Below are 26739 nucleotides of genomic sequence, written 5' to 3'. Positions count from 1 at the left end.
CACCATTTACTTAAATTTGACCGTTTGACCGCTATAAAGCGTAAAATGAAGACTGAATGTAACAAATTGTTATAAGCTTTTTTTTATTTCATTATATTTAATATAGTGCATTTGTGAAATAACAGCGATTTGTGTAAATCACAAGCAGAGATATTCACCTTAAGTAACCCATTCTCTATCGATTGACATAATAACCAAAGAACACTATACAAAAAACCTTACAATACACTTTAGTTCGCATGTGGAAAAACTTACCAGGTTTTGTCAAGAATATTATGTAGTTTATTTAGAATAACGTTGCAGGAGCAGGATCTATATAAATAACAGCTGTGGTTCGGTTTCAAACCCAACGCCGTCTGAAAATTTAAATCCACATGAAAATCTCAATGAACCAATCATGTTTAAGCGTTCTACTATAGCCACGCCCATCAAATTGCTTTAGTTCCGGCTTTCTCCTTTCTCCATAACAGTCAACGATATAAAAAAATGTGTTGGGGTATTCAACACCAGCTCAGACTGAAGAAGTCATTCGGATTGAGTGACGAAACGTATCTCTACAACAAACTTGTGTCCAGATGAACTGATTCAACTTTGTGGAGATATAAAAAAATCTTACACACAGTTGCACATGTACTTATGATTTGGTTGTTATTGTGTTATTTATTTTATTGCGGCTGTAATTGCCGTTATTATGAAAATTTAATTAAACATTGTTGGATATCTGACTTAAAAATCATATACAAAGCTGTTCAGGGGAGATATGATTTGTATATCAGCATATGTGCACAGCTTTGGCTGTTAACCCGGATGTAAACAGTGAAAGCGTTTGAACAGATTGAGAGGCGGTTCTGGAGGACAGGCATGGAGTTAGCACACTGAGGATTTCAGAACTCCGCGCTCAGCTTAATTAGGTAAACATGTGTTACGTTAAACTCTACATCAGTTTATTTATTTATTATTCATTTTATCACAAAAACTAAACATTTAAATAACCTGTGTGATGATGATGATGATGCTACCGCCATGTATCGACGCCTAGGAAGCTGGGCTTTAGTGGGTCAGAAAGTTTTATGTTCACAATTTTCAACAACCGACTTTGTCTTGGTTGTAGTCGCGGTGGGTCCGGTTACATTCGAAAATAAAACTCGCACAAATCAGGAATACACCCTCGACAGGGCACTCACACATAGAGGCAAGTAGCCAATCCACCTTTTGCATGTAGGGGAGGCCAGTGATAGCTCAGTGGTTAAGGTACTGGACTAGTAAACAGAAGGTTGCCAGTTCAAGCCCCGCCATCACCAAGTTGTCACTGTTGGGTCCCTGAGCAAGGCCCTTAACCCTCAATTGCTCATTGTGTAAGTCGCTTTGGATAAAACCGTCTGCTAAATGCTGAAAATGTAAATGTAAATGTAAATGTAAATGTAGGGGAGGGGGCACAGTAGTTATAGAAAACCAACGCAGACTGTGACAGGAGGAAATGATCGAACCAAGAACCTGAAGAGCCACGTAGCTGTGCGGCACCCACACTTCTTTCTTTTTCACTTCAGGCGTATAAGACTTTGGATTCTGACATCACGCCCAGACAGGCCACCTATGTCCAGGATCATACAGAACATCCACTAACGATGTTCTATAGTTACTTTACAAAAATGCCCTCAGCAAAACTGTACAACTTTGATAAGAGCTTCACTGATGCTTCAGGCCAAGAAGTCATTTCTTTAGCAATTAGTCGTGGCTTAAGCTAAGAGGTTCATTGTTTATTTGAAAATAGGCAGCATGTGGAATATAATTACTAGCACAACTTTGATCATCAACAGTACATCAGTTTAAGGGCATTTCTTAATGCACAATTGCAATGACAGTGAAAAGAAGCTCACCATCTACAGTCCATAACATTATTAAAAGATTAGAAGAATTAAACCACTTTCACATAATATAAATAAATGTCAATGGTTAACTGTAAAGGAAACAACTTGAAATAAATAGCAGTATAAAGATTTTGTTGAAGGGTGTAAGTGAAAATCACTACAATTTTCAAATTCAGTTTTTTAGTGGAAGGAAAAGATTTTTTTTGTGTGCATTTAAAAAAAAATATTAATGTTATTACATAATCATGGTTTTTGGATGACATCTAGTTTATTTGATTATATTGTGTGTCTACACAGGACAAAACATGACTGACAACAAATACACACTTGACTTCTATATAATGTCTCCTCATGCCATTTTGTATGTCAGTACATATTTAACAGTCGGCAGCAGACATGGTTGGCTAAACAGTCCTTTGGTGTTTTTCAAACAAAAATCTATAAAAAGACTGTTGGAAATATGGAAAAAAGTAACAAAAAACAACTTGTGTGTTTCTCCATTTAATGGAAATGAGTCATGTGCATTAAAGATTTTTTGTTGTTTGTGTGTTCCCTATTTTTTAATTTAGGCATAAAAGTTTTAGCATCATGCAGGAAGAGGCAGGCCGTACAGCCACATACACTGTACCTTGTGAGGACAGCATCTATGTTGTGGAGTTTAGCCCATATGACTGTGGCTCAGCCTCCTCACTTTTAGCCTACGGAGGAAACCAGCATGTGGTGGTGGGCGTGTGTCAATTTAAGGTGAGTTCTAACGGTTTTAAGCAGCACTTAAACAATTAATATTACTTATGGGTGGGCTTCCTCCCGGAGCTCTGGTTTCCTTCCACAGTCCAAAGGCAAGCAAGTCCGTGACTGTGTTTGACATTAAAAAGACTTAAACTGATGAATCTTGTGTAACGAATAACTACCTGTCCTGTCATGAATGCAGGTGCAGTTTATTGCCTGTTGTCCACTGTGTAACTGGTCTTCCTGCTGCAATTAGTTTGTTCTGCTTCTCTTTATTAATGACTGCTGATTGATTTCCTGTTTTTTCCTATAATAACTATAAGAGCTGATTGGGAATTTTATGCTATATCTGCCATATACAGTGGGGCCAAAAAGTATTTAGTCAGCCACTGATTGTGCAGGTTCTCCTACTTAGAAAGATGAGAGAGGTCTGTAATTTTCATCATAGGTACACTTCAACTATGAGAGACAAAATGAGAAAAAAAAAAATCCAGGAAATCACATTGTAGGATTTTTAAAGAATTTATTTATAAATTATGGTGGAAAATAAGTATTTGGTCAATAACAAAAGTTCAACTCAATACTTTGTAACATAACCTTTGTTGGCAATGACAGAGGTCAAACGTTTCCTGTAAGTCTTCACCAGGTTTGCACACACTGTAGCTGGTATTTTGGCCCATTCCTCCATGCAGATCTCCTCTAGAGCAGTGATGTTTTGGGGCTGTCGCTGGGCAACACGGACTCCACAAATTTTCTATGGGGTTGAGGTCTGGAGACTGGCTAGGCCACTCCAGGACCTTGAAATGCTTTTTACGGAGCCACTCCTTCATTGCCCGAGCGGTGTGTTTGGGATCATTGTCATGCTGGAAGACCCAGCCACGTTCCATCTTCAATGCTCTCACTGATGGAAGGAGGTTTTGGCTTAAAATCTCATGATACATGACCCCGTTCATTCTTCCCTTAACACGGATCAGTCGTCCTGTCCCCTTTGCAGAAAAACAGCCCCAAAGCATGATGTTTCCACCCCCATGCTTCACAGTAGGTATGGTGTTCTTGGGTTTTTCTTCTTCCTCCAAATACGACGAGTTGAGTTTTTACCAAAAAGTTCCATTTTGGTTTCATCTGACCACATGATATTCTCCCAATCCTCTTCTGGATCATCCATATGCTCTCTGGCAAACTTCAGACAGGCCTGGACATGTACTGGCTTAAGCAGGGGGACACACCTGGCACTGCAGGATTTGAGTCCCTCTCGGCGTAGTGTGTATACTGATGGTAGCCTTTGTTACTTTGGTCCCAGCTCTCTGCAGGTCATTCATCAGGTCCCTCCGTGTAGTTCTGGGATTTTTGCTCACCGTTCTCATGATCATTTTGACCCCACGCGATGAGATCTTGACCCCAAGGGAGATTATCAATGGTCTTGTATGTCTTCCATTTTCTTACAATTGTTCCCACAGTTGATTTATTCACACCAACCTGCTTACCTACTGTAGATTCACTCTTCCCAGCCTGGTGCAGGTCTACAATTTTCTTCCTGGTGTCCTTCGACAGCTCTTCGTTCTTGGCCATGGTTGAGTTTGGAGTCTGACTGTTGAGGCTGTGGACAGGTGTCTTTTATACAGATAACAAGGTCAAACAGGTGCCATTAATACAGGTAACGAGTGGAGGACAGAAGAGCTTCTTAAAGAAGAAGTTACAGGTCTGTGAGAGCCAGAAATCTTGCTTGTTTGTTATTGACCAAATACTTATTTTCCACCATAATTTACGAATAAATTCAGTAACTGACAGTATTCTATCAGTTCAGTGGATGATTTCAGCATGTTTTCTTGTAAGTTATTTATGAGTTAAAATCTCAATGTTAATGCAGGAGGAGGACGTGGACATCGATGGAGTAGAATTCAACATCCTACGTGTCTTTACTCATGGAGTTCGTGTTGATGCTCTAGCATGGAGTCCAGAATCCAGGCTGGACAAACTACCTCAGATTATCAGGTAAATGTGATGTAGTTATTGTATGGCTTTTTTGTAATGTTTTTCACTTTAATTTATTTTGTAAAATAATCTGCAATGCTTGCAGGTTATTTAAAACAAGATTAAGATAAGATAACACTTTATTAATCCTGAAGGAAATTGCAGTAGGACATTAAATATCAGATTACAGCGGGAAATAATTTTATTACTGATCCAATTACTGATATCCAATTACTGATCCTATGATGGGGAAACCTGTACATTTGTGTCATGAGATACTACCCCCCCCCCCCCCCCCAAACAAGGTACAATTTGTTTCTTCAGAGCTAGATTTTGCTTTAAATACAGTCTTTATCAGCTGAATAATGCAGCAAATGAACAAAGAAAATTAATGATGTTGTACTGTATTTTACTGTAGCACGATATTTTGTTAAAACCACTATGTCACAATTATTTAAACCCCTACATAATACTGCTGTCTCTTTGTGATTTACTTGTGTTTTGACCAGTGCCTAGTTCAACTTAACTGCTACTTACAGAGAGCAAAGCAGCCCTAAATATATAAATAAAAATAAATATTGCTCTCTCTTACAAACCTACAGTAACTTTGAATATCTTGGCTTTGCACTGCTAAAATTTTGAACCATCTTGAATTAGATAGACTCTGGAATAACATGGCTGCCATACATGTAGTGATACTAACTGTTAGGGCTGGGTATGGCCACTAATTTCCTGGATCGATTCGATTCCGATTCACAAGGTCCCGATTCGATTCGATCTTCGATTTTCGATTCGATTTTCGATTCAAATTCGATTTAACACAGTTAGGCATATTTGAGTTACATTAACAGGTTTTGTTTAAATATGTACAGATGTTCAGAGAACGAATGTGATAATTGTACAAAGAACACTCATTATTAAAAATATTTGTGTATTTTGTTTACATAAATAATTATTCCAAAACAGAAAACAGTAACATTCATTTTTTATTATTATTTTTTATGTCTGACACGCTACAACATTGTAAATGTAATGTAAACATACACCTGGCTGTTGAACAGCTTATGCCAAGTTTACACTACACGACGCTCTGATTAACACCTGGTCGCTGTAATGTTCACACTACACAACTGATCGGCGATGGGGGGTTTTACACTACACCATCTATCACCAGGGGGAATCACAGGCGAGCTTCTCTGGTCTCCAAAACTACGTTTTGTCACGAAAACACACGTGAGAAGTGATGAAAGGTTTAATGATACCACGTCCAAACATGCACATCAACAAGTAGCGAGAGATCAAAGTTTGTGCACTGATGAAATAAATGAATCTGAGTGGATTTGGCAACACGAGCAGCATGGCAGTGAGTTGGAGGTTAATAAATATTTTGTTTTGTATAGAACGATCAGGTCAGAAATACTGTAAAACTCGCGTGTGCTGATCAAGGACGGATTAAGGATAGTCTGGGCCCCTGGGCAAAGAGTTGTCCAGGAAAACAACCCCCCCCCCCCCCCCCCCCCCCCACGCCGCGCCCGCGCCCCCCCCCCCCCCTCCAAAAACATAAATAAATTAATACATTAAACAACCTGTCAATAACTACCCCTAACACAAGAATCTGTTTTATATAAGTTTCTTTCTACTCTTCTTTCTTGCAAAGTCATCCACTAATTCATCAAAATTAAGCTGTCTGACCAAATCTGATTCGATGGCCAGAAGTGACAGTGAGTTCAGGCGGTTTTGGCGCATCCTAATCCTGAGTTCATTCTTAATACGAGCCAGTTTGGAGAATGAACGCTCCCCTTCACAATTTGTGATAGGCACAGTCAAAAAAAGTCTGAGTGCTATGTAGACATTTGGAAAGGTTGACTGTAAATTCAAATTTATCATGGTTTTGAGCATTTTACTAGGACATTTTTCTTTTTCTGTTATGAATGATTTGTATTGTATCAATTCATCTGCCAGGCTCATGTTCAGATCTGAAGGATATGCTGCAGCGAGTGAGTTAGCCTTTAAAGTGAGCTCACTGTTGGACATATTGTCAGGCATGAAAAGAACATCAAATAGCTCAGTTAAGTGTGTGTATGCATTCAAACTGCTTGAAATAGCTTGTCTTAAATTTAAATAATTGCAAAATTGCTAAATTAATTTGTGTCTCTGCGCTTAAGAGAAATTGAACATAATAATTTTTTTGTGATTAAGGGCCCTCTAATGGTATGCCCTGCTCTTCTCTAGGGCTCCCTGGTAGGGGCTCTCATAACCAGGGCCCTCTAAAAATATGCCCCCCTCTTTCCTAGGACCCCTAATAGCCAGAAGTCGAAGTCAGAGCAGTGCCACAACGCCTCATCCATTTTCATAAGCATGGCTAGGGCCCCCAAAAGCATGGCTAGGGGCCCCAAAAGCATGGCTAGGGCCCCCAAGAGGCCCTGGGGTCAAAGTCCCTAATAGTCAGAGGATCCTTAAAATGGAGGGCCCTCGGAAATAAAAATATGTTGTATCATAAATGTTGATAGGCATCGCAAAATGTTTTGGGCAGGGCCCTCCCGGGGCCCCCTGACCTCAAGGGCCCCTGGGCGCTGGCCCCACTGGCCCGGTCAGTAATCCAGCCATGGTGCTGATGTATTCTGATAGAAACTATATTGCGCTCCACCACCTGTTTCCAACCTCCCCCCTGTGTTTCCCCTCGCTGTTTCTCACATTGATTGAGAGCCGAGTTTTGATCGCAGAGCGAACACCGAGTTCCTCCTGAATCCAGCACTGACCCGTCGCCGAGCGAAAATCAGTGCAAAAAGTTGTGTAGTGATCATAACTTGAGCTTCTGCCATGCTAAACTGATGTGCAGGTCAGATCTCGTTGCGTGAAAAAACACTGGCTGGTCACACGAAATTAAAGGGGGTAACCATAGTAATAGATTTCCGTGTGCACCGTAAAAAGGGGCGTATTTAAAAGATCGATCTCGCGTTTATATGAATCGATATCGGATCGTTCAAATAAAGATCGATTCGAATCGAAAAATCGATTTTATAAACCCACCCCTACTAACTGTGTGTGTGTAGTTATTTATTAGACCTATGAATTTTAACGTGCATTTTTGCTGCAGGTTTTGCACTGCAGCACCTGACAGAAAGCTAAGGCTCTTGACTTCAGATCTTCAGAACAGAGATGAAGTAAAGGTAACAGCTTCTATTGTTCAGTAGCAGTGCATTGTATGAAATCTAATAAATGTGTAGTTTTTACAAACACATTTCAGTGTCCTGATTTTTTTCTGATTGTCAAACAAGATATAATAATGACAAAAGAGTCTGAGTGAACATATTATTAATCATTTTACTTATTGCCAACTAGCCATGTGAAGTATTAGCCCCTGCTTAATCAATCCAATATACACTGAATATTACTTAAATGCAGCCTTATTTAGCATTGTGAAATAGCGTAAAAGGTCAGCCATTATCAAACTATAAAGTGGTCAAAAAGATCCGATTAAATTCCAAAGAGAAAGGAAGTTATAATTCTGTAAGTCTTGAAAAGGCCATTATATGTCACAGTGTTGTACTCTAGTGAACAACAGTGAGAGCCAATATTAATAGAGAAAACTTGTAACGGTAGTAAATCTTTCCATAAGTGACAGCTCCCCCAAAATATATTTCACAGGCCATAGAAGACTTACCCAGGGTGCCACAGTTGAACATACTGATTCCATGTGAATGCCTTTGATTTTTGAATTGGCTGTTCAACATACTTATGGGTAGCTGTCCACAGGAAGCATACTGATCTGATATTGACATCTGCACTCCAACAAATAGTCTCACATCAGGCAGAATAAGTATGTTGTAAGTAAGACCCTACCTAATTCACTGCCGTGAAAATCACATCAGGGCGGCACGGTGGCTAAGTGGGTAGCCCTGTCGCCTCACAGCAAGAAGGTCCTGGGTTCAATCCCCAGGTGGGGCGGTCCGAGGCTTTCTGTGTGGAGTTTGCATGTTCTCCTCATGTCTGTGTGGGTTTCCTCTGGGTTTTCTAGTTCCCTCCCACAGTCCAAAGACATGCAAGTGAGGTGAATTGGAGATACTAAATTGTCCATGACTGCGTTCGATATAACCTTGTGTGAACTGATGAACCTTGGGTAATGAGTAACTACCATTTCTGTCATGAATGTAACCAAAGTGTAAAACATGAGGTTGAAATCCTAATAAACAAACAAACAAAATCATGTCATGAACCATGAAACGAGCCTTTTCCTTTATAATATGCAATTTGCTGTAAAATTCAAAAAGGTTTGTGTTTAATGATTTAACATTTTTCATTAATGTAGCATTCACGTGCCTGACGTTTACTAGGTAATTTGCACTATTAGGCAGCCCTAGCAATCCTACAGCAATTAAGTTAGCAATCAAATGTCCAAAGTCGAAGTGTAAAGCAGCTAAAAACATGACTCAGGTAACTGAACTCGAGTAAAACTCCTAACCAGTTCTGAGACACAGAGGGGGTGTGTCAAAACATGGATGAGAATTTTCGTCTTTGAGACGGAGCCTCGCACCATTGCTGAATGTTGTAGGTTTACATGCTGGGTGCTTTTTGTGAATTACCCTGCCGGAAAAGAGGATCCACTTTAAACGCAGCATACATAAATGTTCCTCTGCTAATGATGGTTTTTCTATTTCTTAGTTCACTAGGGATTGGACGGAAAGGGCTATTTCCTGTCTGTATTGCAATTATCTATATGTCTGTGATTTTCATGTTTCCTATGTTGCTTAGGTGATGGAGGGACACAACAGCTACATCAATCATGTAGTATTTGAGCCCACAGAAGGAAAGCAAATAGCATCGGTCAGTGATGATCACACCTGCAGGTCAGTTGGATTTTAAGCTTGAATGTGTATGCCCTATTGTGTTCTGTTCTCTGTTAATGGTTCAGAAAGTTCTGACTACGTTTTCCAGCACGAAACCCGACCCTAAACACAACACGGCAGGTCTGTGTTAGTGTGAACCCCTGTTTCCTTTAGTAATTGGTTAAAGGTGGAAATCTAATCAGCAAGCTGAGTTTTTTTTTTCCTTTTTTCTTTTCCTCGATGATGGTTAACAAGCGCCTCAAATCAATCGTACCCCTGAGGTACTGTGTGGTTTCAAGCCAAGCTGAGGTAACTTAAGCGACCTTTCCTGGAGGCTCAGGGCTTCCCTTTTACGTCATAGACGGGTAACTGACACACCTGGACACTGCAGCGCACTTTTCCACCCCCTTTCCCAAGCCACAGTCCAGGAAATCGAGAAGTCCTAATAGCTTTGAGGTTGAGGGGGACTAAAAAAAAGAAAGAAAGATTTCTTATACAGAAAGTTGTTCACAGCTGCTATTCTCAGAACAGCCTGGTGTGTGAATTGTTGAGCCATAACTAGAGCGATCCAGGTTATTAAGTGAATCCTAGATCAGATCTGCTTTTAGCTTTTCTTCCATATGGTTAATTTAAATGGTGAATTAGTGGTCAGGTGATTACATTATTAATTTGAGCTAACTAATTGTTCTTTTCTTTTATCTGAATCAAATCTGTAAAGACTAAGAAGTTGCAGATTAAAAGACCCCTAAGAGCATGTTGAATTAAAATCTGAATGCATGTTTTTTTTCACAGCACGGCACAGTAAAACATCATTGGGTGAGAGTAATGAAAGGCAGGGCTTTGACTTTGTCCATTAAGATTTGATTAGCTTATGAAAACTGGAATTTGTAAATGGTAAGCTAGTGTTAATCAGGTGGTTTGTTTGCCTTACTAAGCTCAGATCTTATTAAAATACAGTAAAAGTAATTTTTTGGAGTGACTTATAAGGCAGTCAGATGACAGGTAGTGCTTTTACCTACCACTCAGTTATTGATAAGATACAGGACAGCATGTTGATGTGCCATTATTTATGCAATGTGCTGTATCCCTATGTAGTATTTTGTTTTTTTTGGTGTGAATCTAAAGCACTTTACTTTTAGAGGAAGACTTGGGAAGACAAGTGTTCAGATTTTTTCTTTCACAAAATTCCAGGACCTTTAATATACCATCCCATAGCGACTGCATGGCCATGCCCACATTTACTGATGGGAAGGGCGAGTTTTGGTGCAGCCTGGTATGTGTGCTCCTATAAAAACTGTTACCTTACATTCAGACCGGCAACAATATGATGTGACAAAGCAACCAGCTGTCATTCATTTTCTTTCTTTCTTTTGTTTTTTTTGCTATTTTGTTTATGAATTTTTCCCCCTTTCCCCCAGTTTACAGTAGTCAATTCGTCTTCCGCTGCTGGAGGCTCCAGTTGTGTCCGAGGCGGGTATTTTTGCCTGCTTCATGCTTCTTCGGAGGCGTGTGCAGTCCACCGACCACTTCTTATTCGGCCACACATTTGGTGAATTCGTGCGTGATCTCTGTGCTCCTCCTCATTCTGCACAGGCACCTTGGGCTACAAAGCAGAGTCCTTGCACAGCGTTGAAGACCCCACTCACGTTTCAGTTCTTTCAGTCTTTTTCCCACCCACCAGACTATAATTGTCAATTTTGTCTGCTACAGGCACTGCCAAGTATGCCCGCTAGAGGGCGCCCAGCCAGGCGGCAGCAGAGCTGAGGTTCGAACTTGTGAGTTTAGAATCCCAGTGCTGGTGTGCTAGTGGATTATTATGACATTTTTGCAAATGAAGCAATGTGACGATTACTAATAAGAATTTATCAGAGCTGTACAAGAGCTGTACCACTGAAATGTTACACTCCATTTTCAATTCCTAGGTTATTCCTACTAGAGAGAGAGCAGAAACTCGCTGTTGCTGTGTCAAACTTCAGCAAATAGACAGCAGCAAAGTACAAACACAGTTTTCTTGTGATGTTGATTTCACAGACTGTGCACTACACAGGAATTACATTTATAGACAAGCAATTTCCCTCCAGGATTTTTGTTTTTAGCAGGAACATAACTGATTTGTGGTAAAATGTGGGTGGGAAGTAATCTGATTTGTGGTGAAAATATTTTTTCTTTATACTCTGTAGCTTCTATCCAGTAAAGTATGCAACACTGTCACCGCATTTGCTTTTTAAATTTGATTTATTATTTTTTGCTTGGTGTCAGTTAAACCATGGCAACCAAAAGTTCACAGGCAATGATGACGCCTTCAGTGTGAACACAAGGCAATGAGCGATCAGAGATTCGGTCATTAAGAGGTGAAAAATTGCTGCTGGTTTGAACATAGGGTAACTAGAGAGTTGTCACTATTGAATCATTTAAAGACATAAACTGATTTTTCGTTTCTATTAATTATCATTTTTTTTACTTGCTGTACACTATGTCAGGGTTCTTTAAACCCTGGGTGGGTCGCAAGCCAGAATAAATGGGTCGCAGAGAGAAATAATAATAATTAAATAAACTTGTACATGGACATCCCCTTGTGGAGGCTTTATGTTACATCTTGTATAGAGAGAGTAAGATGCATTGTGTTGCCTGGGTCGTGTAAAAAGTCATGGACAAAATATGGGTCGCTTGAAAAAAAGTTTGAAAAACCCTGATCTACGTGATACTTACCATAATAGTCGTTTGTGTCTAACCATTGATTGATGTGTGTATATAATTTATTTAATAATCTGTTGTATATTCCTGCGCTAGTTATTGTTCTTCTGCTCGTCCGGGTGCCTGTCTACTTCATTTTATGTCCACTTTAATTGCTGCACGGCATGGGTCTAGACGCTCTGCCTTTGCACTGTTCAAGCAGCGCCATAGCACTATGCTAATGTTTTGTTGCACTCGTCACCCTCGGTTCTTGGAGAGCCGCGCTCCTCCTGCGGCCGGCCTGTTGATGTTGGTGATGGTTCAAAAGAGAGAAACACTGGTCTTTATTACACTCTGGGATTTCAGTTCTACACTGAGTAGTTAGGAATTAATATGCTTAAGATCACTTTCGTCCCAGATAAAAGCTGGATGCTGAAAATTCTTTAATCTTCTGGATGAGCTCAGTTTGAAGCTCCCTAACTCTCTGAGTGGTTAAAAAATGCACATTTTGATAGCATATCCACTGTCTGATCAAGGGCACACAGCAATTAGTGCTGACTGCTGTGATGCGTCAGCAGTTTTCGTAACTCTTGAAGGGTATTGGAAAGCCCTGCCGTTTTTAAGCCACACAAACCTGAACTGATATGTGAGTGTGTGTGAAAGTCAGGAGGCCGGAGGAGGCCTGCAAGAGGAAACATCCGTACGAGCCTCTCCACCTTCCTCCCTTGTCAGGCCAGAGAAAACAGTGGACTGCTCCATCTGCAAAAAATTTCGATTCTGTCACATCAAGAAAACATAGAACACAGGAGGAAGCGTGTGAGAAAGTCATGGCTTTTAATTTAGCCCACACAACCTGCACTTTGATTCACTGGGAGTGGTTGGTCTCAGCTGATCTGACCTCGGTCTTGTGGAGCCTCAGTACACATGAAGGTATTGTGGTTGGTACCTTTGTGGTCGGAACTGTGCTTCTGGCTGCGCTCGTAGCCACAGTACTTTATAACCTTTGGTTCAGCAGAGTCTGTTTTATTTAATCTTTCACTGGTACTTTTAGTTTCCGTTTAATACTGTTTCTGAGGGTGGTGTTGAAGTACTTTTTGTGGTTGACTGGTGTTACAAAAAGCTTGAAAATCAGTCCATGATTATTTATCAAAGCCACATAGAGATGGAAACTGGAATCACAGATCACTCAGGGGACAGAGTTTACAGAGTTCATTATTAAAGAGAATGAACACGCGAGTACAGCCTAATTAAACTGTTTGACTGTACGTAAGCTGCATTAAATCTAGAGCTGCAACTATTAAATATTTCTGTTTTGGAATATTCTTACACAAGACAACACAAGAACAGTTTTAACCTGCCTTGCAGCCATAAAAATAAAATGAAAATTTTATCTTGTATTTATAATATAAGGTGCCCCAAATTATAAATACAAGATAAAATAATCAGACAGAAACATAATACCTAACTTGCCATAAAATGACACATACGTGTTAAACATGGCATTAAAATCTAAATAAATAATACATTTTAGAATATTCTATTCTGTTCTGTTTAGAATAAGGAAGGTTTAAATTGTGTTTCATTTGAATTTTTTAGAGGTGCTACACTATTTATTTATTATTATTTTTAAGTAGTTAATTAGTCCAAAGAGGTCTAAAAACCCAAATAATTTTGTAAATGACTAAAATGATTGCAAAGTCTACTAAGTTTATTACTACACCGCTGACATTTACACAGCTTCTTGCAGCAGGTTAGCTCAGATATTGGGGTCTGTATTGGTTTATATCAGCATCTGATTAAAATTGGAATTTGGACATCCCTGTATAATAGTAAATCAAAGCCTTTTATTCATAGAACATAGTGTGTGTGTGTGTTTGCATGCATGCATGCATGGCTATAGCTGCTATTTTCCCTATCAATGTACACTCAATGACCCACAATGCAAATTTATTCAAAATACAAAAACTGGAATTTTTTGTTCACAAAAAGATTCAGACTCTATATTCAATACTTTGTAGAAACCCATTTGGCCACAATTTCAGCAGAATTTTGGCAGCAGTTTGTCAAGATTTTGTATATCCCACTTTTTATGATGGATCCTCTCAAGATCCATCTCATTAAATGGCAAGCTTATGTGAACTGCCATGTTCAGGTCTTTCCACAGATGTTTATTCAGGTTTAAGTCTGGGCTATTGGTTTGGTCATTAAAGGTCATTTAAACACTTGCCTTAGAGCTGTTTCTTCGATCATTATTTTGTTGAAAGGTGAGCTGTTGCCTGAGTTTGCGAGCATTTTCTTGTTCCTGTATTTGGCTGCATTTAATCCTCCCCCAATTTTTAGCAAAGAGTTACATTTTTTCTTATCAGACCAGAGGAGATATGGAGTGCAGCAGAGATGGTCGTCTGTCCAACAGCTTCTCCCATGTCAGTACATGACTTATGTAGCCTTTTAGAGTGACCAAAATGGAATCGCAGATCACTCAGGGGACACAGAGTTTACAGAGTTCATTATTAAAGATAGTGAACACACGAGTAAGTCCTGACAGGTACAGGGACAGTTGGTAGCCTAGTGGGTGGAGCTTTGGGCTATTAACAGGAAGATTGGCGGTTCAAATCTAGGCTCTGCTATGCAGCCACCGTTGGGTCCTTGAGCAAGGCCCTTAACCCTGTCTGTTCCGGGTGCGCTGTACGATGGCTGACCCTGCGCTCTGTCCCCAGCTTCCAAAACAAGATGGGATATGCGAAGAAAGAATTTCATTGTACTGTACATCTGTATATGTATATACGACAAATAAAGGATATCTGATTAAACTGTGTATGACTGTATGTAGGCTGCATCAAATCTAGAGATAGTTGTCTGTCCAACAGCTTCTCCCATGTCAGTACATGACTTTTGTAGCCTTTTAGAGTGACCATTGGCTTCTTTCTTACCGTCCTGACCAAGACCCTTTTTGCCTAGATAACCAATTTGGCTTGGCGGCCAACTCTAGAAAGGTTTAAGGTTAAAGTTTCTTCCATTTTCAGTTGTGCTTCACTATCCTTCCCAACTCTAAATAATCTGATGGTTATAAGTGGCAAGTAAATATCACATTTAAAGCAAAAGATGTTGTTTAGTACTAATTAGACATTGTCATTTAGGTAATAGCAATGATTTGATATAAATAAATGCAGCCAGTACTGTTCTATTTGTGTTAAAGAAACAGAGGCTTATTCAAAATAAATGTATTTTTGCTTTGACATTTACATAAATATGCAAAAGATTTTTCTACATAAGTCATAGCACTGGGTGGGATCAGTTTTCAGTTTTTAAAACGCTTATGGTCAGAACATAATCGTGTAGCTTGGGCAAATTTTTATCCTCTTGTGTTAAATCTTTCATCTGCTAATAAATCATATCTCTGAGTTTATGAAACATGGCTAAAACAATTTTCTCATCCCAGACCTGCTGCAACATTAATCGCTTTTCACCTAACTCTTGTTGTGACACACACACACTGCATTATTCTGAATGCTTTATGTAAAGCTGTGTTGCTTCTTTGGTGCTTGTACAAATCTTGTTTGTATGCCTTGACTCAAATGTTATCTGCTGAAGTTTGATAGAATTGGGTCAGTGTTTTTCTTTTTTTAATTCCCACCGTTTGGAGTTCACTGCAGGTTCATAAGTGCTCATGGCCGGTGTTGCGTGCAAATGATCTATCTTGCTTGGCAAGAGCGTTGAATGGAAGGGTTGCAGCCAATGTTTGTGTGTCACGGTTTAAATCACACTCATGTTTGATGGAGTAGAGGGTTTATTCCAGACAGGAAAACCCCACGATTGGGAAAAGATTGTGTACACTAGATATCTGATCTGTGTAGCTTTATTTCCTCACCTCTGTATTACCTTAAGACCCTTTTTTGATCCTTTTTACCCAGGAAAAATTTAATGTGAACCTTTAGTTCCTGGACACTGTGCCACCGGTTCAATAACAAAAGCTTCAGTTCCAGCTACTTGGGTGAGGCAAGCTGCACTGTTCATGCTGGGTGGGGTGAAAATGTTTTTTTTTTTTATAAAAATCTTGAATAAATGGAAAAGCAATTGTTTAGAAACAAAACTATGCTGACTCAAGGTAGTGTTGTTTTATCCATGCTTAAGAGATTTAATTTGATGGCTTAAATGTGAATTAATAAACACTGGCTTTTATAATAAATGTATTCAAGCTTCAACCTTTTTAGCCTGCTTTCACCCTGTTCTTTAATGGTCAGCCACCACAGAGCAGGTATTATTTAGGTGGTGGATGATTCTCAGCACTGCAGTGACAATGACATGGTGGTGGTGTGTTAGTGTGTGTTGTGCTGGTATGAGTGGATCAGACACAGCAGCACTGCTGGAGTTTTTAAATACCATGTCCACTCACTGTCCACTCTATTAGACACTCCTACCTGGTTGGTCCACCTTGTAGATGTAAAGTCAGAGAGTATCGCACATCTATTGCTGCTGTTTGAGTCGGTCATCTTCTAGACCTTCATCAGTGGTCACAGGGCGCTGTTGGCGGGATATATTTTTGGTTGGTGGACTATTCTCAGTCCAGCAGTGACAGTAAGGTGTTTAAAAACTCCATCAGTGCTGCAGTGTCTTATCCACTCATACCAGCACAACACACACTAACACACCACCACCATGTCAGTATCACTGCAGTGCTGAGAATGATCCACCACCCAAACAATACTTGCTCTGTGGTGGTCCTGTGGGGGTCCTGACCATTGAAGAACAGCATGAAAGGGGGCTAACAAAAGCATGCAGAGAAACAGATGGACTACAGTCAGTAATTGTAGAACTACAAAGTGCTTCTATATGGTAAGTAGAGCTGATAAAATTGACAGTGTAGAAACAAGGTGGTGGTTTTAATGTTATGGCTGATTGGTGTATATGAATATTTAACCCTCAGGGATTGGCTGTCATGTGACCAATAAAAAGGTCAGGAATGCTCTTCCACCTCCTTAGCCGATTAGCTCCCTTCTTACAGCCAGAAACATCTTGCGGCATGCCCAGTGAGTACCCAGGGTACTCAAACTTGTGAGGTTTGGACTACAGGGTATTTTCTTTTCCCTTCTCAACACTTTGGAGTTTACATTTCTATTTGTAAGGATGAAAAGTTATCAAAAATATTACAAAGGACCACACAACTGGTGCTGTAGGGCCTCAGGGCCTCAGGCACCATGCAGATTCAGATGTGAATCGACCAGAAAACACTTCAGGGAACTTCAAAAAAGGCTCAATTGGAAGAAGATATAATGACCAGATCAATGGTCCCAATAATGTCTTTTCCCTTCTGTCCATTCTGCTTTTTTGCATTCCCAGAAACCCCTACAACAGCCTCATCCCAGTCAGGGAACTTGTGGCTTTGTTCAGTCGGTCCACTCTGATGTGGCAAACGTGGTTCCTGCATTCAGAAGCAATCGTTTTCTCCATCCAAGTGATTTATTACATCCGCACACAAGGCCTCTCGCTGTATCTGCACTCACTGTGGCCAGACTGTGGCCAGGCTTTGTGAGAGGCCAAATTAAAGAGCAAGAAAGCCTGTTTTCTTGGGAAGGAACGCACTGGCAGTCCAAACCATCCCTTGGACATGGCTCAACCTACAAAAGTAAGGGATTTATGACTTGTGAGAAGTGTATGCTCTTGTTGGAGAACAGGCATCTTTATCATACCCCTGCTAATCGTCTTTTTACTGCTTGTTCGTCACTGAGTCCTCAGTGGATCAGTAGCCAAAACTGAGCAGCCCCCTTCCCCCCCATTTCAGCACTTATACCCCACATAGAGTGCTTTACATGCATATTTATAAACTGACCATTATCAGTTTTTTTGCAGGTTACCTCAAATAAATTGGACGCTATTACGGTCCCTAGCCAGTAATAAATTGGGGATTGCTTAGTTTTCTACGGCGCTTAATTTTCACTAATAATGTGTATTTACATCTGGATGTAGAGCCTGGCTACACGGCACAGTATACCCAGTGGGGAGGTCAGTAAAAGGCTAGTGTCCAAAACTGTACACTGTCTGGAACATGGAGGACTGAGCCTGACTTTTGAAGGGTGACTGTTCCCCTAAGCACAGCATGCTGACAGCCACAGACTAGGTTGATGCTCCTTCTTGGTTCCAGTCCTTACCCACACAGCCATAGAATAGATTTTTTTTTTCTAGATCCTGACCTGCACATGCTGGTTTACTGATGTATTTATTTAGAAGAGGTAAAAAGAAGAAATCATGAGAAGTATGCCACAGAGTCAAGGATTTCTCTATACATTTACAGCTCTAATACAAACAGACAACAATATATGGACAGAAAACCCTGTTAGGACAAAAGTATAGGTAAAACAGTTTTTGTCAATTTAGTCGTATCCAATTACCAAGATTGCATTAAGCGTTCTCTCTACTGATGTTGATCTTTACCCTGGTTGAGGAGAGCCGAGACTGACACACACCCCCTCCGACACGTGTGCAGTAGCCGACTGCATCTTTTCACCTGCACAAGGCGAGTTCATATGCGGATTAGCTTTGTGTACGAAGAGCCACACCCTGATCAACGCATTATCTCTAATCTCTGTGCAGGTGCCATCAATCAGCCAGCAGAGGTCTTTTCAAAGAAAAAGTTTAGTAAGTGCAGGTTAGTTTTAGTTTAAGCACTTAGTAAAGTGGTTTATGTTCAATTGTCTTTTGAAGACAGTGAGAGCCAGGGGAAGTTCATTCCACCACTTGCTATTACAGAGAAAATGCCTGTCTACCTCAAGTTCTGATTGGTGGATGAAGATGAGCTAAACATGTGGCATGAAGGGTGTGTGGTACAGAAAGGGTTTTTGATAGGTTCTCTTGGTTGTGGCTTGTCCATTTTTGGCTTTGTAGGCAAGCATTTTAAACAGAATGCAGGCAGCTACAGAAAGCCAATGAATAATGCAGCAGTAGGGTAATGTGGCACTGTTTGGGTTGGTTGAAAACCAGATAGGCATCTGTATTTTGAATCAGTTGGAGGAGTTTGTGACTGATGAACCTGATTGTTACAGTAAGCACAGTGTTCTTTTTTTCCACTGGTCACACATCTGTAATGGAGTGATGGTAAATAAAAGCAGCATGAGCTCTGTTTACAACTCTATTCCACCCGATGTAAAATACAAAACACAACACAGTGTAAAAATGACCTATAATAAGGGCAGACATTTTAAGGTTAACTCATTTAAAATGAATCATAAAAAAACCAGATGAAACATACACTGCCTCTTTTTCTTGACTACACTCCATCCATCATTTTTATACTTTATACGTGATCAGATATCTGTTTAAATTTGTCCAATGTGTGCATACTTTATATGGCCGAAAGTGAGATGACAACCCTATTTATTCAGTTTATAGCTGCATCCTTTATAGCTAACATGGTTTCATAATCAGTTATATAAAATGTTTTATGCTTTGTGGCAAAAGTTAGCAGAAGGAACCTTCTTGCTTTCCAGCATAACACGAGGTCTGAAAAACACAATTTGAGGAGTTTAGTGCAACCAAAGCTTTGGGAATAGGAGCTTCAACAAGCTTATGATTTTGTAAATATCTGCCTGTACTGATATGATTCTAATATTACTGTGCAACCCTATTCAGTAACTTCTAGTGTTTTAATAAAGCTACGATGGATAAAATGTATAAATTAATTAATTGATTAGTCAGTAGTGCTTGCTTAGTGGTGTAGCATAAGACTTTATGTGGTTAATGCAGTCTGCCATCTTTGGTCAAATAGATTTGAGCCACTTAGGTCACATCACAAATGTAATGTGATACTAGAAGCACTAGCTGGCTGATGGTAGACATAAGCAACAAAATAGACACTTTTGTTCCTTTATGCTTCTTCTCTATAAACAAATGACAAGTGGAAAAGAGTGGCTTGGTCCAGTGGAGCGGTCCGGGTCCCTTCTGTGTGGAGTTTGCATGTTCTCCCCATGTCTGTGTGGATTTCCTCCCACAGCCCAAAGATGTGCAAGTGAGGTGAATTGAAGATACAAAATTGTCCATAACTGTGTTTAACAAACTGATGAATTTTGTTTAACCAGTAATTACCTGTCCTGTCATGAATGTAACCAAAGTGTGTAAAACAGGACAATAAAATCCTAATTAAGAAATAAATAAATGTTTTCTTCCTGGCTAGTAGGGCTAGACAACTACACCTGAGCTGTTGAAGTTCCCCACCCCACTTTTGATAAAATCATAGATCTATACAATCATAGATAAATAGCATTTAAAAATATTAAACTAATTATGAGCTGCTTGAGGGGCTCAGGTGGCGCAGAGGTAAATTACACCAGCCCACTTGCGCTGGGATCCAGAGTTCGAATCTTCAGTGCTGTCGGCCGGTCGAGCATTGACATAAAAGCCTGGGGGGATGGCCAAGTCATGCCGATGGATTGGCATTCTATCCAGATGTGTTACTGCATTGTGTACAGTGATTCAGGGGAAACCAGACCCACCATGACCCTGAACATAACAAATTTATAAATAAATAAATGTATAAGTTACTTGATTAAAAAAAAAAAAAAAAAAATTGGCAATGCAACCACCATATTATTTTAGAAAGTAGTCTTTACAGTCCATATAAAAATAACTCAAGTCCATGAAACCTAGATTTTTTTGCCAGTCCAGATGTATTACATTTCTCTGTACTGTAATAACTGCTTGGTCCACTTAATATTTTTAGCGCTTTATTGCAGGAGGGCACTTGAAGGACCTTTAAACTTCATATCCATGCACAGTGGGTGTAAGGGCTTTCAAAGGCTAGTTTTATGTTGCAAACCTCAGCTAGTTATTTTTTCAGATTTTAATTGGTGCTTGCTTGAAGCATTTTGCCTGATTTAACAGTGTTTGACAGCGTAGTTAATTTTTCAGCTTCTTCCTTGCTCATTTGTGGCTTTTACATTTCCTGTCTGTGTGTCAGTGTGTCTGTAGGAGACAAAAGGGGGAAACAGGGCACACAGGCTTCTTCTATTGTATGTTTTTTTTTTATTTGTGTTAGCTGTTTGAAACAAGTCTTGGGTTTATAAATTAAAACAACTGCTTTATTTTTCTGCAACTGCAGTCTGCCTTTACATAGCAGCTGTTTTTTGCCTTTTAGCTTTGCTTTCACGTTTAAGTTCCATATGTGAGTTAGCCCATGCAAAAAAGCAACTGTTAAAACCTAATGGTACCATACATTTGATTTCCGTTGTTTTCACTGATCAACGTGATTTTTGTAAATATGAACACATTCAAAATTTGACATCTGCAACACACTCCAAAAAATTGAAAGGCATAAAAAATACAACATTTTGATCCACACTTTAAATTCCTTACAGTTTTAACTGTCAGTGAAACTAGATTAAAAGTAATAATCTATTTAAATGACATTTTCCAGACTGGTGTAGCACCAATGTTGTACTAGTGTAGCATGTGACAACATGAGGTTGGTTGTTTAGCTTACTTTAACTATTAGAATTTATGAGCTAACTCAGTAGAAAAAAAGAAAAGCCAAACTAAACATTTATGCAGAAATATTTTTTATTATCATGTAACATAAAAGTAGACATTGTAAACAAGGTACTTCATTTGCATCTATTTTTGTAAAGCTAAGTATGTAAACTAAAGTTTATCAGTTTCATACTGCAAAGATGTGTGGTTCAAACATACTTGGACCACTATTGCTCTTAATATATGTAAATGATCTTTATCTGGCATCTAAGAATATTTTTACTAGTATTTTTCTCTCTGATAAAGACGGTCATAAATTAATATCATCCATCAATTCTGAATGATCTAAAATTGAGCATTGGTTCAAAGCTAATAAATTATCACTTAATACAAAATCATACATGCTATTTAGTCCCAAAAATAAAAAGGGCATAGATACACTTCCAGCAGTGCATATGGCAAGTCATAACATAACACAGGTCCATTATACCAAATTTCTTGGAATTATTATAGATGACAAACTGTGCTGGAAAGAGCACATTTCTCTAATTGCCAACAAAATAGCAAAAAAACATTAGTGTCATCAGAAAAATCTAATTTCTCCTATCCAAAAAAATACTCATTAATCGGTATTATACAATGATCTATCCATATCTTTCCTACTGCAATATTATCTGGGCCAGTACATTCAAAAGTAATATTACCTGTTTACATGTACTTCAGAAACGTTTTGTTAGGATGAACTCTACATCAAATTATCTTTCAAGCTCTTGACCTCTTTTTCAGAATCTTCAAATATTGAATGTTTATGAAATCAACCAAATTCAGATATGCATGTTTATCTACTCCTATCTACATGACCTTCTGCCCGATTGCTTTGAAAATAGCTTCCATTACAATTCTCAAGTTCACCATTACTCCACAAGGTCATCTAATAACCTCCATACAGCATACTTTAGGACTTCACTAGGTCAGTTTGCCATCTCTTACCGAGGACCTATAATTTGGAACAACCTACCACCTCATCTAAAGGAATGTAATAATATCAGTAACCTAAAAAAAACAGCTCAAACCTCATTTCTTATCACATTCTTAAGTGTGACATGAATATTATATATAAGTTATTTTATTTTTTATTTTGTTGTTTGTTTGTATGTATCGTTCTTATGTAATTTAAGCACTCTCTTTTGATCTTTGATTGGTATGTTTTATATACATGTATGTATGTGTATATATGTATTTGTTTCTTTTTTTATTTATTTTTTTCTTGAGGGAAAGTTTGTTTATATAAGCCCATTATCATTATGTTTCCTCTCCTTTTGTGTTCATACGTGCAAATAAAAAATAAAAATAAAATAAAAATAAACGTATTAACTGACAATAACTTCAGAGAGCATGGACACTTCTAAGACGTCCCTGTCACAGCAGAGCATGTAGTAATAAAATACCTACGTCTGATCGACTCGCTTGTGGTCGGCAATTCAGGGCAGTTACCACACTTCCACCAGCAGGTGTTGCCCACCATCTCCACACATCGGGGAACTGATAGTTGCTCTTCTGCACAATCTTGAGTTTGTACAGTTAATCTTCTCCTCACTGGCTCAAATTCGTAAGCCATCGAGTTTCTTTAAAACCCTCAAAACACAGTTCGGTTTCGTCATCTGCCATATTGTAACTATAGCAGCAAGCACTTTTCACTTAATATTCCACGCACTTACTGCAACTGCTGTCTCCCTGGGTCAAAACCTCATGATGTTGTCACTGACTGCATCAACATAGTAAAAGAGTAAAAGCTTAATTTAGTATGAACCATAAATCTTTTGTACTTGTCAAAACTAAGTTGTTTCATGCCCATTTTAAGCCTCCTTATTTTACAGGAAGCCTAATAGGTAGTGCAGCAGTGGTGTAATATAGAACGATTTGGGTAGAAAACCGGGCACACAGCTGCGCACCTAATTGGTAGCATGGGTCCGGTGGTGCACCAAAAATTATCGTTTTACTCCTTCCAGTAGCCCATAACCACTTAGTGACAGGAGTAGCTTATAATGCAAGTAAACAGTGATTACAAACCATATTTGAAAATACGCTGAAACTTGTTAGCTACTTAAAGTAAAGCTTTTAGATTAATGCTGATCTTTGTTTTATTTCATAATATTCACAGTTTATGTAATGTACATTATGTAAATTAAGGATTTTGCTGAATGGAATTTCTGCTTCTGCTGTGGTTTTGAAATGGTACAGAGAATTATCTTATTTTACTGGCATTGACTACCGAAGTTTTGTTATTATTACAACTCTATCCAGAAATAATCAGAGGTTTCTTACATTTATCCTATTCTCGTCTGCCACTGCAAATGTTTTTCCAAGATAATTGAAATGACAGAAAAAATAACAATGCCAGGACACACAGGATATTTTCTTAAACTGAAAACTCAAACCAAATTAAAATGGTCTGGGCTGTCAATTGCTTTTTTGCAGAGTTTGGGACCTGGACGGCAATGAAACGATGTTGTTTCGACTGTGGTCTCCAGGTGTGAGCGTGTGCTGGCACCCTGAGGAGGTTTTTAAGGTATGCTATGACATAGTTGCTTAATTTTTGACTTGGGTTTTGAACAGGTGTGCCTGGGACATCTTATCTGGGTGCACAAAAAGTGCAAGCAAAAATTAGCCCCACATTTGTGTAAAAGTTGCTCTTAAATATAAACATAAGTTTTATTAAAAGGGTTTAACCTAGTATAACATCATGTTACAAACCTAACACTCATTCTTGATTTCCTCCAGCTGATGGTGGCTGAGAAAAAGGGCACAATACGCTTTTATGACCTCGTCACCCAGCAGGCCATTCTGTCTCTTGACAGCGGGCAAACGCCATTAATGTCTGCAGATTGGTGCCTCACCAACACCATAAAGGTGGGTGCTGTGGTTGGCAGTGACTGGGTGATCTGGGACATTACTCGCTCTAGGTGAGGACGAGGTTTGATCCTGTCACAATAATTACATAATTGCCTAAATGCAAATATTTAATGATTTATAAATCTGTACCAATCTGATAATCCTCTTTAAATCTGTATCAACAAAATCATTTTTAATAACAAACACAACTATATCTCTTAGACTGCGATTTTTTTACTGGTAATATTGTACCTTCAAGTTTGTGCCATCACATTACGTCTTGGGAGTTAAATTTTTTCCTTGCATGATATCCATTAAAATCATTGGTCTAGTTTTCACAGGCGTTGTTTTAGATTAGATTTAAAAAAGCCTTACATGACTGTTTTCCTTTTTGTTATTGTTCTATCTAAAGTCAATAGAAATGATTACACTACTGTGTAATATATTAATGAACATATTGGGGAAAAAATCTGATGTGAGTGAATAATGGATATTGCAGTAAATGTGTTTTTTTTTTTTTTTTTTTTTTTAAACTAGTTACCCTCAGGAGAAAAGGCCAGTCCATTTGGACAAGGCACGACACTTCAGGTAAACATGAACATTTTATTAAATTTGGCCAGGTTTTACACATTATGGCCATGACAATAATCATAATTATAAATGTATAATTATTTTCCTTAGGTGGTCAAGAGCTAATGAAAATATTTTTGCCACCACTGGCTGCCCTGGGAAGATAAATAGCCAGTTACTGGTGCATCACCTCAGTCATCCTCAGGTAGGTGAAAGTATATAACAATATGGTCAGAAGATATTGTGGTTGTATAGTTTTACCGGCTAAAGCAACCATTTAAAACACAAATTGAAGCGATAGCAAGAAAAGTAAAGAAAATAACACGCACAAATAAAATAGAAAATGACACTGGCATATCTGAATTCTGTGTGTTAGAGAGTATCCTAGAGCGAGAAGTGAAGTGTTTGAAATGCTGTTAGAAAAACAGTATCTTTATACAGGTGTAAACCATACAGCATAGCACCAGCATTTCAGTGAAACTGTAAGGTTTAATGTGACTTCCCTACTTCACTAATGCCCAGTTTATCTGTTCCATCACTTCTGTGCTTTGGGCTGCAGATTTTATTTGGTCCTTTTGTTTTTGTTTTTTTCCTTTAATTTATGTTTAATTTATTCATTCATGTTTTGGCCACCTTTTTTCTAGTTTTATTTTTGTTTGTAGCCATGTAGCCACAGTATTGTTCTCCCTTAGTTAAGCATCTTATCCTCCCTGTTCTCACAGGTACAGGGCTACACCCAGCTGCCTCAGTGGCAGGGAGCAACCTGCTTTGTTATAGGATAATGCATATTAAGAGATCACATTTTAGATTATATAAATTTTAAATGCAAAATATTAGAACAAAATTGTGATGTAAATAGATATGACATGTGCTTTCACATTTGGTTTGCACAACCTTAAACTGAAGATGCCCCATATTTTTTTCTTTTTTGATTCTAAACACTACCACATCACCCCACTGCCACGTTCTCTTTACTGGCTTCCTGTTAATGCACACAGTTTGATTCAGTTTAAAACAATGATGCTCGCCTAAAAGCCAAAAATAGACCAGCCCCAAGCTACCTTTGAGGTCTGTATCATGCAGCCTTCGAGCCACTAGTCTCGCTCGACTTGATCCTCCACCCAGAACTCGAGGAAGACAAGCATCAAGGCTCTTCTCTGTACTTACACCCAAGTGGTGAAACAAACTTATTCTCTCCGAACATCTGAGTCTCTCGCTGTCTTTAAAATGCGATTAAAAACCAACCTCTTTACTAAGCACTTAAGCTGACATGTACTTACTAATGCTCTAAAAACACCTTTGGTTCTAACAGGGTTTTCAGCAGATTTGTATTCTTTGACTGTTGTCTACTTAAGCAAGAGTATGTTCACTATGGAAGCACTTTTGTAAGTTGCTCTGGATAAAAGCGGCTGCTAAATGCCGAAAATGTTCATGTAAACTTTTTGTAAAAAGAACATTTGTAACAGACAAAATTGCCTAATATTTGGCAACAAGCCCATTCTGTGTTTACATATGCTATTTGTTTTTATAAAGTATATTCTACCTCAAAGCTAATGACTCTAAATATATTATTACAGCCAGTGATGATTGGCTCAACTTCTGTTGGATCAAGTCTAAGCTGGCACAGGACCCTCCCCTTGTGTGTGATTGGTGGAGACCGAAAGCTCTCTTTCTGGATGACGGAGATGTGAGCTAGCTTCCTGTATCTTAGGTCTTTTTCCTCAACCATCTTAATAAACAATTTTTGTAACTCA

The 26739-nt window shown here is 38.9% G+C and overlaps 1 protein-coding gene across 1 annotated transcript; it reads left to right on the top strand.

The window, feature by feature from the left end:
- The first annotated feature begins 753 nt into the window (after nt 1-753).
- On the top strand, nt 754-26739 carry nup37 (nucleoporin 37). Its single transcript, XM_063005629.1, has 10 exons — nt 754-911; nt 2438-2612; nt 4465-4589; nt 7666-7738; nt 9321-9415; nt 24002-24092; nt 24305-24486; nt 24953-25003; nt 25097-25190; nt 26563-26739. Exons 2-10 carry the CDS (start codon nt 2457-2459, stop codon nt 26674-26676), a joined length of 981 nt encoding a protein of 326 aa, XP_062861699.1. The 5' UTR covers nt 754-911; nt 2438-2456; the 3' UTR covers nt 26677-26739.

Source organism: Trichomycterus rosablanca, chromosome 1 (genome assembly GCF_030014385.1).
Source record: "Trichomycterus rosablanca isolate fTriRos1 chromosome 1, fTriRos1.hap1, whole genome shotgun sequence".
In the NCBI taxonomy this organism is placed as follows: domain Eukaryota; kingdom Metazoa; phylum Chordata; class Actinopteri; order Siluriformes; family Trichomycteridae; genus Trichomycterus; species Trichomycterus rosablanca.
This window is presented reverse-complemented; position numbering and strand designations above follow the sequence as displayed.